At 37.9% G+C, this 18,512-nt stretch overlaps 1 protein-coding gene across 5 annotated transcripts in view; it reads left to right on the forward strand.

The window, feature by feature from the left end:
* The window catches only part of Cep83 (centrosomal protein 83), a 107,844-nt gene that overhangs the window by 82,019 nt on the left and 7,313 nt on the right, over window positions 1–18,512 (forward strand). For all 5 annotated transcript variants that reach the window (XM_027392657.2, XM_035450692.1, XM_027392658.2 and 2 more), the window contains 3 exons: window positions 1,431–1,506; window positions 3,246–3,403; window positions 6,387–6,516. In XM_027392657.2, coding sequence (XP_027248458.1) covers window positions 1,431–1,506; window positions 3,246–3,403; window positions 6,387–6,516 — 364 coding nt within the window. The remainder of the gene's footprint in view (window positions 1–1,430; window positions 1,507–3,245; window positions 3,404–6,386; window positions 6,517–18,512) is intronic.

Raw genomic sequence — 18,512 nt, forward strand, 5'->3', positions numbered from 1 at the left:
CTAATGTAAATATCTGATATGCATGGTACCTGATATGTGACCCCAAAGGGGTTGTGACACCCATAGGTTCAGAACTGCTGCTTTAGAGCTATTGTTTTTGGCATTTATGTATAAACATATAAAAAGCAGTCAAGTGGGTTTTCCACAGTTTTGTATTTGTCATGGACATCCAAAGGCAAATTCAGGTTTTACATAGGTTAGTCAGTCAGTAAACAAATATTCATTGAAATCTTAACTATGTCTAAAGCACAGTTCTGTGCTCCTTGAGAGTTTTGTAGCCCCATTAAGCACATTCTAACTGGGCAAGTAAGGAATGCTGATCATGTCAAGATAGAAGCATGTTCTGGTTGATTTGAGGTCAGAATTCGAAGAATTTAATGAATTATTTTTGTGTGTGTATGACTGTTTTACTTGCATTTGTACATGTACCATGTATGTGCCTGGTCCCTTCCAAGGCCAGAGTAGGGCATTGGGTCTCCTGGAACTAGATAGATGTTTGTAAAGCAACATGTGGGTGCCAGGAGCCAAACCCAGGTTGTCTGCAAGAGCAGGAAGTGCTCTTAACCACTGAACTACCTTTTCAGTCACTTTAAAAATTATTCTAAAGGCTTCTTCTTGTTGTGTTTTTTATTTTTATTTTTTATTTTTCTGTATATTGTCTTTTTCAAGACAAGGTTTCTCTGTGTAATCTTGGCTATCCTGGAACTCATTCTGTAGATAGACAGACCAGACTAGCCTCCAACTCAGAGGTCCACCTGCCTTTGCTTCCCAAATGCTGGGATTCAAGGTGTGCGCTATCACTGCCTGGCTGTAAAGAATTTTTAAAAGGAGAAATTTGAGGACCCCACCCTGCCAAATATACTTAGAATATTTTCCTTATATATTAGTTGATAGCACCAATCCTGTGGCTGGCCATGCAAATTATATTCTCCTCGACTGATCATTTAGCTCAGGGATGAAAGGTGGTTATATGGTACTGTTTAGGGTACAGGGTGGTCTGTGCTAGTTAATTTTCTTTTACATCTATAACCTTGTAAATTGAAAACAGAGTGGCAGTTTGTGGCATCTGTAAGCTGTATAGGTCGGGAGTGGCTTCTAAGCTAGTTTCTGATGCAGTAAGCACACATTCTCAACTTCTCCACTGAGGGCCAGCTTGTTCAGGCTTCTCTCTGTGTTTATTAAAACCATTGCTCTCAGTGTTCCAACGTAGTATTCTCCAGTACCCGAAATAGAAGGGATGCCTCTTCATACTTAGTTCTTGTTACTAAAGAAGTGATTTGTATTGCTTTATGTGGACATAATATAGCTGCTGAGAGTCTAAAAGTGTAGTGCCTTTTACACTACATCGGTAGAATGATTACCCAGTTCAGTGAAATAAATAAATTATGGATTCATAATCTTTTTTTTTTTTTTTTGGTTGTGGTTTTTAGGTTAAAACTTCAACAACAAATTGTGAATACAGAGAAAGCAGAGAAAGAAAAACTTGAAAATTCTGAACTGAAACAGGTGTTGTAATATACAATTTTGCTTTTATTTTGTCGAATGCTTCTTTTAAGTCTGTTTTATGTAGTTATTGCAATTAATCATAATCAGTACTTTGTTGTCTGATCACCATAATTGATAACATACTGATAAAGCTGTTATATAAAGATAAAATGTTTCAATTTTTCTGCTTTAATTTAGTAGACTTGTTTTTTTGCTGTTTTTCTTAATATATTAGTATATTATGGCCTGTAACAAATTTTTTAAATATTGCTAAAATGACAATATATTTACATTCTGAATTTTAAAATTAATTAGCATTATTCAGGTTTTTAAGTTACACATGTAAATTTATATTCTGTAATGTGTTAATGGGTTTTGTTTTTGTTTTCTTGCTATCTCTGTATAAAATTTAAGAATTATATTATGGGAAGAGGTGAATATTTTAAATAAAGGAAATCTTTATATAATGTTGGGTAAAATACATAAGATTGTTTCTTTTGAACTTCTTTTTTCTTTTTGCTTGAAGTATTTCTATTCTCTTGGATGAGTAGTAAGGATTCCATTTAGAATTTTTGCACATCAGCTGATACTGCCTTACTTGTGCATTTCTGGGCCCTAATTAGGAGAGAACAAAGCTTGCATGCCAGCTGGCATTGCTCTCATGTGCAGTTAGGGAGCCTTAACAGGTAGGTCACGGTGTTTTATTCTTTTGAGACACATGGCTGTTATACTTAGACTTTAGAGTTTCTGCCATCCTGTGGATCTAGAGTTAAGTTTCTTGAAGGTTGCTTAGTTAGAAAATTATAATATAGAGCTAATGCTTTCCACCCCAGTTTTAAGAAAATGAGTTAGTTTTACATGAAGAAATTTATTCTAAAATAGAAATCTGAGACATATATTACTGTATTTTAGTAATTGTTCCCTGGGCTTGTATAGTCTTACCTTATGTAGCTTTTATACTATCAGCCATATAATGAGGCTATTTCCCACTTCACTAACTTATTCTACTAAGAATCTTGCTTCTTTTTGGGTATGGTGGTACTTGGCTATAATGCTAGCACTTGGGAGACTGAAGCAGGAGAATCATGAGTTTGAGGCCTGCCTAGGCTTTGGGGTAAGGCCCCTTTTCTATTGACTCTTGAATTTTATGATGGTATTTTGTTTTTGGTGACAATAGGGGACCAAATTCAGGCTTGTGTGCATAATTAACTAGACAAGTATGCTCTACTGCTGAGCTGTATCCTAGGCTTATGGTGGGTTCTTTTCATTTCTGTCTCTTGATTCTGTCAACTCTGAAAGGTCTTCCATAGAATGGCCAAGGGGAAGTTGAAGTAAAAGAAAAAATGAAGATGTTTACTAGTTGATAAAATAAAAATGGGGATTATGAAGACTGTAGATATATAATTGTCCCCAGAGAGGTCTATTTAATCACAACCTAAAACAGTTTAAATTTTTCTAGCCAATGAGGAAATAGTGCTTCCACATGAAGGTAGATTGGGGATGGAGTAATGTGTGAGTTTGGTTCATGTGCTGATAAATGGCTCTAGAGCAGTGGTTCTCAACCTTCCTAATGCTGCAGCCCTTGTAAGTCTTTGGTCATAGTGATAAATGACCCTAACCCTTGCTGTTTGTGATCTCACTTACAGGGCATCCCTGTGGGCCTTGCCACCGGGAAGAGCCATTTCTGAGGGTGTATTCTGCTTCTCACATATCCTGATGGATGTCTTAGTGTCTTTCTATTTCTCTCTTTTTCCTTTAAGCAAATCAGTCATTTGCAGATCCAGGTGACCTCGCTGACACAGTCAGAGAATGACTTGTTGAATTCAAACCAAATGCTGAAGGACATGGTGGAGAGATTAAAACAAGAATGCCGAAATTCAAGAAGCCAAGCTGAAAAAGTGCAACTAGAAGTTGAAAAGTAAGAGTTTGCTCTTTATTGTGTACTATTTTTGCTTTCTACTATATTAGTGTATTTTATCGATGATTAACACATTGAGTGTATCTGTAGGTAGAGTACTTTCTCATTTTATAAAATAACTCCTAAATTGCTTTTAAAAGTTTAGGCACAGGTGAAGGACCTTTAAAAAAAAGTCTAAGCACAGTATTCTGGAAACTCTTAAAGCCTTTATTCATTGAGAAAACCAGAATATGGTTTCCCAAATCTGTTCCGAATGCCAGAGAACAGAATGATTTGGTTGTGGGGTTTTGTGTTCTCGTTGTCTCTGTCTCTGTCTCTGTCTCTGTCTCTCTCTGTCTCTGTCTCTGTCTCTCTCTCTCTCTCTCTCTCTCTCTCTCTCTGTGTGTGTGTGTGTGTGTGTGTGTGTGTGTGTGTGTGTGTGTGTGTTGTACAAGGACATAGACTTCTTTGAACTAGCCTTTTGGATTTCCCTTTTGCAAAGTTATTTACTTATTTATATTCTTTCTATCTTGAAATTCACTGATAGTAGACTGTAAGCTGGTAAGAAAAATGTGTCGGCTATGCTCAGGGCTTATAATCTGGAGAAAGCATTGCATGTGGTAAAATTGGACTGCAGGAGTAGCGCAGTACAGTTGTCTGGCTGTTATATGGAGGCTCTGGATTCGATCCCTAGCATCACAAAAATAAATTAAAAAAAAAAAACAAATAAATGTAGAATACTGTTTTGTATTTGCTTTGTTTTTTTATACCATGTTATTTTTATTTATAGCACAGCTTTCTCTCCAAATTTGTTCTTAAATCAGTTTTACTATGTTAGACTTCTTCTCTGCAGTTTTTCTGTTTTTCATATTTTAAGACTTGTTGCTGGGCAGTGGTTGGTGGCACACGCCTTTGATCCCAGCACTCTGGAGGCAGAGGCAGGCGGATCTCTGTGAGTTCGAGGCCAGCCTGATCTACAGAGTGAGTTCCAGGACAGGCTCCAAAGCTATACAGAGAAATCCTGGCTCAAAAAACAAAAACAAACAACAAATAAAAAAAGCAAAAAAACCAACAACAACCATATTTTAAGGCTTGTCTGTGTTTTGTAGATGGAGTAAGAAAGATGTCTCTCTATAACATGTTGTGATGTTCCACAGGTTCTAACTTCTTGTATTTTGCCAAAGAGGAAATGTATATATGTTTTTGATTCTCAAGTATTTATTAAAATGAGTGTAAGAATAATTATTACACACAGTGTAGCTGACAGATTATCTAACTTTCTTTTGACTCCTGACTGGTACTCATCAAATTGTTCCAGATATGATAACTGGGCTATGGATAGAACTCAGAGCTGAGCAGGAGCTTTGAGCGTGCATGACTCTGAGTCAGGTTCTTAGTACTCAGACCAGACAAAGCAAAATACTGGTTTCTAGATCAGTAGGATTTAATATACATAAAAGCTATATGAGTAATTAGACAAGTAATCTAACATGCCAGAGTTTATTTTGACTTTTAATGCTCATAGTAATGATAATAAAATTCATACTATTTGTAAGTATGCAGAATAGCTTTTAAGTTACATTATTGCTAGGATACAACTTAAAATGTTATTTATGAGAAATTTACACAGAAAAATAAGACTTAATATTTAGTTTGGTGTTTGTTTGTTTGTTTGTTTTTTGTTTGTTTGTTTTGAGATAGGGTCTCTCTATGTAGCCCTGGCTGTGCTGGAATTTGCTATGTAGACCAGACTGGCCTTGAGTTCACAGAGATCAGATTGCCTCTACCTCTGGAGTGCCGGGATTAAAGGAGTCCACTGCTATACCCAACATCAGGCTTGATTTTTTTTCCTCAACTCTTTAATTTAAATTAGAAACAAGATTGTTTTACATGTCAATCCAAGTTCTCTCTCCCTCCCCTCCTCCCCTAGCCCCCCACTAACAACCTACCTATCCCATATCTTTTCTGCTCCCCAGGGAGGATGAGGCCTTCCATGGGGGGGTGGGTCTTCAAAGTCTATCATATCCTTTGGGATAGTGCCTAGGCCCTCCCCTGTGTGTCTAGGATGAGGAAGTATCCCTCTATGTGGAATGGGCTCCCAAAGTCCATTCCTATACTAGGGATAAGTACTGATCTACTACAAGAGGCCCCATAGATTTCCGAGGCCTCCTCACTGACACCCACATTCATGGGGTCTGGATTAGTGCCATCTGGTTTCCCAGCTATCAGTCTGGGAACCAAGTGCTCCCCTGTGTTCAGGTCAGTTGTTTCTGTGGGTTTCACCAACCTGGTCTTGACCCCTTTGCTCATCACTCTTCCTTCTCTGCTGGATTCCAGTTCAGTTCAGTGTTTTGCTGTGGGTCTCTGCTTCTACTTCCATCAGCTGCTGAATGAAGGCTCTAGGATGGCATATAAGTTAGACATCAATCTCATTATCGGGGGAGGGCACTTAAGGTAGCCTAACCTCTTCACTGTTGTTTAGATTGTTAGTTGGTGTCATCCTTGTAGCTATCTGGACATTTCTCTTGTGCCTGATTTCTCTTTAAACCTATAATCCTCCCTCTCATGGTATCTCTTATTTTGCTCTCCCAGGCTTGATTTTTTAACTGCCATTAGTAGGCACATTTTTCACAGCTTGATGTTTATAATCATTGTTCAGATTTTAAGCGCTTAGCCTGCCAATAAAATAGACATGTTTCTTTATGCGAGTTAATAAATGCTTTAAACTTCAGTTTCCTCATTTATTTAAAAGGACATATGGACCTAATTCTAGGGAGTTTGGTGTAAACATAGTGTATATATTATTTTAAATGCAGTGTCAAATTTATAAAGATTGTTCTGTAGTGGCAATGTGAGGATATATGTGGCCATATAAGAGTCCCTATAGCTGGAAAAGATAGGATGTGGTCAGACAAGCAGGGAGTTTAAGAACACTTGTGATAGTGCCTATTTGATCTAAGAATTTCTGTCAAATTACTTGGTTTGTGTGCATATTCTCTGACAGGACATTGGAGGAAAAACAGATACAGTGGTTGGAAGAAAAGCATAAGCTTCATGAGCGTATCACTGACAGAGAAGAAAAATATAACCAAGCTAAAGAGAAACTACAGAGAGCTGCAACTGCTCAGAAAAAGGCAAGTGGCTCTTAATGAAAACAGTTTCTGTAGAGTCAAATATTTTCCAAGAATAAAGTATATAATTGAGGTTGACATTTTGTGGCATATTTGACTTGATATCTAAACATCACATTTTTCTATTAATCTTGCAGAAATAATTGAGAAAATCCAATTAACAGGTGTATTTCTAAAATTTTTTACAGTTAGTATATATTTTTTTATAGATGATATTTTTTGGTGCCAATCCATACAAATGTGCATGACTCATTCTTTACTTAAGTTATAGTATGATTAGACCTGTTTTGATCATACTTAACATCTATAATATTGCTTTTGTGGTTAAAGTCTTTTCTTGTGCTGGGGTCATAGAATTTCCCAAGAATATCCAAGTTCTAGGCCAACCAGGGCCACATAGTGAGACCCTGTCTCAAACAAAACAACAACAAAGAAGAGTGTTTGTTTCCACCTTAGAAAACGGAGAAACAAGTGTCTCCTTGCCATAGCAGTGGGATCTTAGCCTTATCCTGACTTCTGAAGCCACTCTGACAATTGCTACCTTGATGCTTTTTCAAATTGTCCTTTGTAGGCATATGTTTTTCTAGGGTCTAAAAGCCTCACATTCTTGGAAACAATGCAGTTCTTCATGAAAATTAATTAGGCAGATGATTCATCTAGTCAATAGTTACAGTTTTGCTTTTTGTTTTATTTTGTTTTTTCTGCTTTAGCAAGTACTGTAGTAGATTTCATCAGCAGCGGTGACTCATTGTGGCAGTGATTCAGCTGTTCTTTTCAGCAGACCTGGACGTGAGGAAAGACAGGGTTGTTTGTGTATGTTGATATGTCTCCATTTGATATGTTCCCTTCATAGCAGCTTTGGTTGTGAAGAAGACAACGTGAATAAACAAATATGTACCAGTTGTAACAGTATCTTAATGTCTGTATATTATTGGATAGGTTAAGCGGTCATTAATTGCATAAGAGAAATAACTTAAGTCAGGTATAGGATTGAGATGAGAAGACAGCATTTCTTACATAAGAAACCTGATATTTTTTACCCATTTAGAAGCTGTTTTTTCTTATTTTGTCAGTTGTATTCCTTTCTGTCCATATATAAATTCTGAAAGGCTATTAGTGTTAATGAAATTTCAGGGACTTTTAAAAAAATTACTCAAGATGATCTTAGAATTCCTACTGTAATTCTTGTACTGTTTGAAGTTTAGAAACATCTGAATTCAGAAATCTCTGGAAAGTATTATGAGCTGTTTATCCTTTGTAGATAAACTTTTATGTTGCAATATTAGGAATAAGTGTTGTGGAGCTCTGATCTGAATTATTACAGTAATTTTGGTTGACTTGTTTTGGAGCAAAAGTGACATCCGGTGGTGACAGAGATTATCAACAATAATCATAGGTGTACCAGAAGGAGGGCAGGAGGTGATATTTTAAAACCTTACAATAATGCAAACTTTTTTCTTCTTAAATACTTAACCAACTGATGGGTAAGAACATGATATCATTTCACTTTTAACTATTCATTTATTATTTATTTGTGGGGGTGTGGGGAGAAGGATAGGGGGTGGTACACTTCCCTATGCCTACAAGATCATTACCTCTATCATTCTCTACCTATTCCTTTGAGGCAGGGTGCCTCTGAACCTTGAAGCTAGCCTGGAAGCCAACAAGCATCAGTGTTGTTCCTTTCTTGGCTTCCCTTAGTGCTGAGGGTTACAGGTTTGCATTAGGTACCAGCCTTCTTAGGTGAGTGTTGGGACTCAAACTCCAGGTCTCATAGTCTTCATTGTACCATCTCTCCAGCTTTTCATTTCACCTTTTTCTGTTGTTTTTAAGATAGAGTATTATTATGTAGCTCTGGCTGCCCTGCAACTTGCTACATAGACCAGCCTGGCTTTGAGTTTGTGGAGATCTGACTGTCTCCACCTCTCAAGTGCTGGCCTTAAAGGAATGGGACACCACACACAGCTTTTATTTCACCTTTTAATATGTGTTATGTGGATTATGATTTAAGTCTTAGGAAATTACTCAGTTCACAGTAACCATGACCTGGAGCTAACAGGAACTTAATTTTATCAGTTGAAGTTGAAGAAACTATTTCTCTCTCTCTCTCTCTCTCTCTCTCTCTCTCTCTCTCTCTCTCTCTCTGTGTGTGTGTGTGTGTGTGTGTGAGAGAGAGAGAGAGAGAGAGAGAGAGAGAGAGAGGGAGAGAGGGAGAGAGAGAAAGATACAGATAATACTATATGTAATTTTGTGATTTTAAGTGACATTAGCTTTCAGATAGCTTTCACAAATCCAGGAAACTGAAATTGTAGATAACTAAGATAACTTGACTAGTTAGAATCCCAACTTGGTATGTGCCTATAAGCCCAGCACTTGGGATGCTGAGGCAAGAAGAGTGTGAATTCAGGTCCAGCCTGAACTACTTAGGGAGATTTTGTTTCAGAAAACCAAGGTAGGGAGATCTTGGCTTGGATCTCTGGTATATAGTCATACCTTTCTACTCTCACTCCAGTGTTCTTTCCACTGTACCATTACTCTCCAATTTCCCAGTGTTTTGATTCTAGGTCCTTTTGAAGTTTTCTCTTTAGAGCCATGCTTCATATTAGTCTTACTTCCTGTGTCCGAATAATCACTGTGCGTTACCTCTTACCATTTCCTTGCTTTAATTAAGTTTCTAGTCAGGCATGTAGACCCTTAAATCACAGTACTTTGGAGATCCAGACAGATGCAGGTGGATCTCTCTTGAGTTTGAGGCCAGCCTGATCTACATAGGGAATTCCAGGCCAGCAGAGTTCACAGTGAGACTGTCTCCAAACAAACACTCCTCTATCACAATTTTTCTATCAATACAAACATAATTTATAGCAGGGCAACAAGCTTTATGTTCTTCGGTTAAATATCAAAAAAAAATCATAGCTTTATTGTGCAATAAGACTTAAACTACAAATTAGTTATCCAGAATAGAAATTGTAATTTTTTTTGTAATTTCTTGCCCATGAAAAATTCTTAAGCTCAAGACTAGTAACTTTGTTTTCCCTGCAGGCTAAATAAGTATGCCATCTGGGTATGTTTATTCAGAATGCTAAACTTCTAAGCATAAGACTTAATATCATTTTTAGTAAGTATATTTAGGTACAGCCTTTGATGGAAATGAAATGTTGATATGTTTATCATTTTTTAAATTTATTTTGGTGGAAATGCGCTGTTAATATGTTCATCATTTTTTAATTTATTTTTGAAAAGCATGGCCAGGGACCTTGAATTGGAATGTTGTTCTCTGGTTGAAGATTTCTCTGGGTATCTCTGTCGCCTGTCTTCACTGCTTGAGTGTGAATATGAGCACAATGAGTTGTCTGTCCTTTTGAGGCACTTGAAATAACAGTTTGCAGTTTTTATTTTAAAATAAGTGTCTCTGAAGCAATTTTCTGGTGGTTGTTTTGATACAAGGTCTTATTATATAGCCTGGTTGGCCTGGAACTCAGAGATCCATCTGCCTCCCATATGCTGGTATTAAAGGTGTGCACCCACAGGCCTAGCCTGAAGTAGTTCTTGGTCAAATACTATTGTAAACGTTTTCCCATAAAGTGATGAGCCATAGTGTTTTGTTGATGGTGACCCTGCTCGGACACCCCTTGCGGGAGGGGGTGAGAAGACACAGCACCAAGGACTCAGGCACTGGGAGTCAGTGAGTAGCAGAGCATGCTGCTGACCATTTTATCCAGGAAGTTAGACCTGCCTTTATACCTCCCGCCAAGGTCCTATTGGCTCAAGTGGCTGACTTTGCTATGTTGTTCTTTCCTCGTTGGTGTCTCTGGGTCAGGTGTCTTTCTGTCAGTGTCTCTGGGTCAGGTGTCTTTCTATCAACAGTCTCTGGGCATAGAGGCAGACTTGGCTTAGGGAGGAAGTACCTGCTGCATATGCTCATGCAGACTGGCCTGGGCACCTGCGGCTTGGGTATGTTGGCCGCAGTTTCTCCTACAGCCTTTAAGTTGTAAAGTATTTTATGAAACACGTTATGTGGCCTAGCATTATGCTGAGAGAGAAGAGAAGTCATCATCACTCCTTATCCTTGACTACTGTATAATTTCTTTGAAGAAGATAATGTTTTAGAAATACCTGGATAATACTGTCAACTACTCCCTGGTTGTTTATAAGACACTATTTGAGAACCACTGTACCAAGGACCTCCCCCCCCCCCTTAATAAACAAACAAACTAGAAGACACCCACCAGGCTCCAAGGGACAGGTCAAAACCCATGGTCACAGACAACCCTGCTTAAACCCTGTGGGTCACAAAACAAAAAGATGTGGCTGTGGGATGGGACTTACAGGGAGAAGGAAGGGTTGACCGGATGGGAGGGAGATAGACGAGGGTGGAGGAAAGAGTATTAAGAATCCATTATATACATGTATGAAATGGTCAAAGAGCAAATTCAGTAAAAGCTACCAAAAAACTGAAGACAAGAAACTGTTTTCATGAGGTAAGAAAGCTAGATGGAAGTTCAGAGTTTAAACAGTAACTCCCAAAGTTATTCTCAAGGGAAGAAATGACGTTAGAAGTGACGTTACAAGAGAAATGAGATTTTGAATGAATGAGGAAAACGGAGACTAAGACCTGGATAGAGTGGTAAGGAAGAACTGGTGCTGTGGAAGATGCTCATGGAGGAGCAACAGTGCAAGTGCTTCGGGAGCCCCATGAGAAGGAAGTTATCCAAGATGAGTGATGCCTGCTGTGGCCACGTGCTTGCCCATAACCCCCATGCTGTCGGCTGCGGAGACAGGAGGCTTGCTGGCTGTCAGCCTAGCTGAAAAACAAACAAACAAACACTGTGACCTCCAGGTTCAGTGAGAAACACTGTCTGCAAAGAGTAGACAGCAGGGTACCTGACATCCTCCTGTGGCTTCTGTACTTATATCCCTCTCCCACACCCCATATTTTAAAGAGGGCAAATGGTTCTTGAATGTGGTTATTTGGTAATAAAGGGGAATTCCCAGTTGATTCCTGTTGATGAGGTTTTCCCTCACAGGACTACAACTACCTATGTTGCATTTTTCCTCTCCCCATTTTTTGAAACAGGATCTCATGTAGTGCAGTGTTGCCTTGAGTTTTCTTTGTGTTCCAGGCTAGCTTGATCCTCCTGTCTTAGCTTCCTGAGTGCAACTACAGCCAGCTCTATGTACTCTATAAGTGTTCTCTTACTTCTTTGTACTGTAAGGCATTCATTTATCTTAGTTTGTGATTATATTGGAATGCTAATGTAAACATGCCTACTCTAATCCACCATAACTGCTTTTAAACTTGATTGCAGCTGCAAAGACCCTTTTTCCAAATCATATCACTGTGGGGTGCCTTCCAGAACCAACAACCAGTCCTCAGTTCTCTGAACACCAGCTGGTATTGCTTGAGCAATTCAGTTTTGGAACCACCTGGAATGATAGTTAAATCTCTCAAGTTAAGGGGTTTAGTCCCCCAAGAATGCCTCCCCTCCAACTCTAGCCACAAATATAAGGTACCCAACCAGCTATATATTAGGAGTTCCCATGATTTTGTTTTGATATTTAAAATTTTACTAGGATTCAGGAGAGCACTTTACTGATGTGTCCAGTTTATTATAAATGACACCATTTGAGAACAACCAAATAGAGCAGATATAAAGATAACTGTATGGGATGAGGTACTTTGTCCACCAGCACAGTAGCTCTCCAGATGTCTAATTTGTTTGTTGAAGAGATTTGGCAGAGCTCAGTTTTCCCACCCTCCTCCCTGTAGGCTAGAAAAGTGGATCTTAAAGGATCATCATGTACTCACTTGGTATCTCTAGTAACCTCCTACATCCTGAGGGTTTCTTGGGCCCCCACTTTAAGTCATTTCATTAGCATAAGTAAGAGAGATTCAGAGGGACTTCCTGCTGGTTACAAAGGGCACCCTTATCACTTAAGAAATCCATAGGATTTGGGGAACTCTGCCAGTAATGGGGAACAAAAACCAAGTATTTCTTAGGATATTATATTTACATCCTTAGGTTCTAGATGGACTTGTTTTGGTGAGGTATTATTCCATAGTGTTGTCACTAAGACAATTCAAAAAAATATGTTGAGTACTTGGTATAGTTGACTGGAATACCAAGGTGGCCAGATTTTGTGCTAAGGAACATGCTATGTAGTGGGGAGGAAACATAAACAGGTAGAGGAGGTGCCTGCTAAGATTAAAAGTAACAGGATGGAAGGAGTGAGGGTTGCATCCTTTTACTGATAAGGCAAGGTTTATTTGGTAACATTTGAGTAGGACTTGAGGAAAGGAAAGAGGATATCATGTTGATTTAGACAGAAGATCTTGTTCAGACATAATAGCAAGCACAAAAGTATACAGATGGCTTGTTAATGTTGAGAGAACACAAGGAGGTTCTGATGTCTAGGATGGGGACACAGGAAACTTGCCTTTTATTCTGAATGAAGTAGGAATGCATTGGAGACTGGACTGAACTACACTTTTAAAAAATTGTCTGAGACTGCTGTATAGAAAAGCAAAAGCAAAAACACTCAGGGAGACAGCTTTGTAGTAGTCCAAGTTTGTGTCCATCCATGTTTTCTTAAGTTAGTCTAAGGATGGAGTCTCAGTGGTCACAATTTGTATATTTCTTCAAGGTAAAAGCTTTGAAATGGCCTTACAGTGTGAATGAGAAAATCCAAGAAGATAAAGATTGTTGACTGAACCTCTGGTAAAACAGAGTTAGCATTTACTGACACGGGAAAGACTGGAATGGATGGGTTTGGGAGTAAAATAACCATGCAATTTTGAACATGCTAACTTTTAAAAATCGTTTTTTAGAAAGTATCTCATTATTTATGTATATGGATGTTTTGTCTGCATTTATGTCGATGCACCATGTGCATGTAGTTCCCTCAGAGGCCAGAAGTGAGCATCACATCCCCTGGGATTGTGGCTAAGTAGGTTTTTGTGAACACATTGTGGATGCCGGGACTTGAACCTGAATCCTGTAGAATAACAGGAGTGCTGTTAATAGCAGAGCCATGTCTCCACCCTCTGAACATGTTAACTTTTGAAATGCTACAGTTATTTGTATAGTGTCCAACAAGAGTTCATGTGTTAAAAAGGTTTGTTCCTCAAGCAGAAATATTCAAAGTGCTGTGGCTCTTAGAAGGTAGTGGAAGGTCACTGAAAACATGCACTTAAAAAGGAAAACAGGACCTCAGTCTCTGTACTTCACGTAGGTTCTAACTTGTCTTGTAAGTGATTTGTTCCATTAAACCCTCCTACCATGATGTACTTGACCTTAGACTGGAACTTCCAAACTGTGAACCAAAATGGACCTTTTCTCTTTGTAAACTAGTTACCTTGGTACCTTGTTATAGTAATGTGACACTGACAAAATCAAATGCACATCCAATTTCCATATGGAGATGACAAATTAGTTGGTTTCATGAATCTAATTGACTAGAAGAGAGTATACTGGGTTTGATAAATTAAAAGCTGGACTCATCAGCATGTAAATGGTATTTAAAGCAGTAAAATTCAATGCAAAGAGAATAGATCTGAGAATTGAGCTTGAAGGAATTCTGAAGTTTAGAAAGTGAAGAGGAGGAAACAGGTATTGGCCAGTATGGTAGGAGAACCAAAAGAAGTACTTGATGCCAAGTGAAGAAATGCCTCACAAAGGGTCACTTTGGATCAAGTGACATTAATAGATATGATGATAAGATAGGATGTGAAGACCAAGGGTAGATTTCACTATGTGGTTAATTGCTGGTTACCTTCACAAGGGTTATTTCCATGAAGTAGTAAATATGCAAGAATGATTAAAGTGGAGTCAAGAAGAACTAGTTATATGGAAACATTTGTTTGTCTAAGGAGTTTAGTTGTGAAAAGGAGCAGTAGTAGCCTGGGAGGGTGGTTTTTTTTTTTTTTTTTTTTTTTTTTTTTAGAAGGAAGAAATTGTAGGATATTTTGAAAGCACAGAGAAAGGTACAGTAGACAGATGAGCATGGGATTCAATTTAGAGAGGGAAGGATACTTTCTTATTCTTTTCATCATGCTACAACAAAAGCATCATAAATGGAATAGCTCATGCACAACAGGAATTTTTCTTTATCGTTGAAGAGGCCAGGAAGTCCATCCTCATGCATTAGCAGATTATGTGCTGAGTGAGGACTTATTTGTTGGTGCATAAGTGGCGTCTTCTGGCTGTGTTCTCACATAGTGAGAAAAGAGAAGGCCCCCTTTAGTTCATGTACTAAATAGTGCTTAGTAGATGAAGACAACACTGGACATGAATCCTATCTTGAGGAAGTTCACAGTATTCCTTATGCTGATCATTTTCTCCAGCTGGTGGTTTTACTTATCAGTTCTATTGGAGAACCTTCAGGTGAATCTACATCCTGTAAATTACAGCATAATGAAACCTTTTTTTTTTTTTTTGCATTCTCTAGACTGGTTTCTCTCATGATTTTATAAATCTCTTTATCTGTGTTACTTGTTCTGTGTTCCTTCCACATACAAATATGTGTATATATATATGCTTAATAGACATGCTCAGTTGAATGTTTGTTGATGGCTGTAGAGAGGACTCATTGGCTCATTTTGCTTGTTGTCCTCTAAAAGACCCAAGTTCATTGTAAGGGATCCACATCACCTGGTGACTCACAAACAGTTGTTACTGCAGTTCCAGGGGATCCAGTGCTTCTGGCCTCGGAAAGCATTGCACTCATGTGCACATACTCATATAGATACATTTACACAAATATACATGTAATTAATAATAACCCTTGAGACGATTGATAAGATTTTTTAGATTTTACTGCAATTGAAATGACCAGTAAATGCAGAAATGCAACTAGATTTTAAGATTGTGTATTTACATGATCATAGAGTATTAGCGGTCTTAAAATATCTGAAAGTAGGAGTACTTTTTGTTAATGTACATGAGGAAGCACAGGAATCAGATGTACCCATAGGCTATGATTTGAATGTTGGTTGTCCCCCTACCCAGATTTATACAGTGAAATTCTAAGCCAGGCTTGGTGGTGCACCACTTGAATCCCAGCACTCAGAAAGCTTAAGTAGTGTGATTGCTGTGAATTTGAGACTAGCTTGGGCCCAAGTAGTGAGACCCATCTTAAATATATGATGGAATCTGACTCACTAAGTCATTACTACAAAATATATTTTGGGGATAGTTGTGTCACAATGACAATTCCCTCATTAAAGAGGCCACAAAAAGCTGTTTTTGTCCTTTTTACTTCTTTGTTAGGATCCAGTGAGAAGACAACATCTGTGTAGAAGTAGGTCCTCATCAGATTTTTATCAGCACTGTGATCTTGGACTTCCCAAGCTCCAGAATAAGGAGAAATACATTTCTATTGTTCATAAATTATCTAAGATTTCAAATGCTTTGTTAAAACAGTTTGAACAAGACAAAGACACCATGACACCACCTGGAAGAAGTGTATAAAATATCTCTATGAAGACCCCAGAGAGCTAGCAAGTCAGTGAAAACAGTGTCCTGAAGTGTAGTTCCTAGAGGGGTGAGAATGGTACTTGTTGCTTTTCCCCTAGGGAAAACTTCTGATTCCAGAAGAGACAGCTGGGAGGCTAAGAAGTGGAACAAAACTTTGACAGCCTTATGGGTGTGGGGAGCAATAATTGAGTTCAGACTGTGCCACAAACAGGAGTTCAGGTAAATCCTCTAGTGCTTTGGATTAGGATCCAACAGAGATTCACTCTTGGACAAAAGTAAACTGAAAAATGGTGACTTTGTATTGAAGCAGAGCTTCAAATCTCAGTCCTTAAATGTGAATTAAACTTATACATATGGCTAATGTTCGTAGCTGTCTACCAGAAACAAATATGACTTGACTTTAAGAAAAATAACATTACCATGAGTAGGAAATTATTTCTTTGAATTCTTACATGTAATGCACAGGTCTGCATAAGTACAAAAAGAAGAGAACACTATGCAGCCAGAGTGGTTAAAATCGATACACATCCTAATACTATAGTGGAGACGTAGGACATCAGGAACTCTGTTATTCATAGCTGGTGGGAATGCTGAAGGTGCTACTACCTGACACATTGGTCAGTTCTAAGCAATGCCAAATAAACTCTTTATCTATGACTCATCTATTACATTCCAAGGTGTTTCCTCAAATCAGTTTAGAACATTCCTCTTTATGAGGAATTGAAACACAGTTACAGCAGCTTTATACCAGTACTTGGCAACAATCAAGGTGTCCTTTAGTAGCCACACAGAGGCATGGAAGAACCTTAAGTGCATGTTGCTAGCTCAAAGAATATGATTCCAAGTATAATGTGGATAAAGCAGAACTATGGAGTGAAAAGGTTGGTGCTTGCCAGGCTTTGAAGATGGATGAAAGAATGAATAGTTAGAGCACTGTGGCATGGTGCTGTAGGATAGAACATAGGATGTACATTTGGTGTAAAGCCATAGGGATGTACAGCAAAAAGAATAAGTCCTAGTGCAACTATATATATTATTGGGTACAATAATACAGTAGTGTTGGCTTATCAGTTTTGACCAATGTACCTTAACGATGTAAGATGGTAATAATGTAAGTTGAGTGGACAAGGCAGCAAATGGGAATTTTTCTTCGGTATTCTTGTAAGTTTAAATTGCTGTAAGAAATAGTTAACAGAAACACCAAAATTGGGGTAGTGAGATGGCTTAGTGGGTAAAGGTGGCTGCTGCCATGCCTGACATGACTGTGTTCAGTCACTTTCAGAACCAGCTCTTAGATGTCCTCTGACTGCCACATGTGTGCTGCGGCACTCCCATACCCTCCTCATACAAAAGTAAATGAATGTTTAAAAATGCAAAAATGGGCGTGTGAGAAAATAACATTAAAAAGTCAAGAAAATAACAAATGTAAACACACCCCAGGTGGAATCCAACCAGTCTCAGGTACAGATTTTAAAAAGATTGGTAAAATTGGTAATTCCCAGACACCTCAAAGGACCAATTAGACAAATACAAATGTTTATCTTTGATGAAAAAATGGTTACTACTACATATTGTATGCGTAGTAAAAATAAAAAGAACATAAAAATAATTATGCTAATTATACATTTAAATGAAAGAAATACATTCCTTGAACATCTTAATGAAGCAGCTATGAGAATAATTAGGAAATCTGGAGTCTTACATCTATTAAGGATAAAGAAATGGGATCTTTAATTAAAACCTTCCACAAAGAAAATTCCTCCTTTGGCTTCACTGGTAAATTCTAAATAATTAGTCTTAATTTTCCCAAGTAAAGTAGAGTGTCCTCATGTATTTTTATGAAGTTCAAATCTGCTGCAGTCAATAGAAAAGAGAAACTAATATCCTTTAAACATGTACAAAGTTGTAAATATTAGCAAACTCAGTATAACTATATATTAAATAGTGTGTCTTGAGAATATAAGTAAGATTCATTCTAAGACTAAACGTGGGTTATCCTGCAAAACTGACCAGTATAGTTCTGTGATCTATCAACAAAGAAGGCAAGCTACTGTAATGTCTTAACTGGACAGAGAGAACTGCTGAAGAAACCCAGTCCCTTTCATAACAAACTATTATCAAATTAGTAGAAGGGGATTTTCAATGTGATCATTGGTACTTACAAAATCCTCTAACACACTAATTGATTAAATATTAAATATATTCTTTCAGCCAAGTCCAGGTACAAGCCAAATCAGTCCACTATCAACATTTTGTTAATTATTTTGTTGGAGGTTCTAGCTAATTTAATGAAGTAAGAAAAAGAAATGGAAATGGACATAATGATTGGATCTAAAGAAGTAAGATTGTCATTCATAAATTAATGACAATCAAACAAATCTAGCAGTAAGTATTAAAATAGGTTTGGGGCATTTATTTATTTATTTATTTATTTATTTTTGTTTTTTGAGACAGGGTTTCTCTGTGTAGCCCTGGCTCTCCTGGAACTTGCTCTGTAGACAAGGTTGGCCTTGAATTCACAGA

This window comes from Cricetulus griseus, assembly GCF_003668045.3.
Source record: "Cricetulus griseus strain 17A/GY chromosome 1 unlocalized genomic scaffold, alternate assembly CriGri-PICRH-1.0 chr1_0, whole genome shotgun sequence".
Lineage (NCBI taxonomy): Eukaryota > Metazoa > Chordata > Mammalia > Rodentia > Cricetidae > Cricetulus > Cricetulus griseus.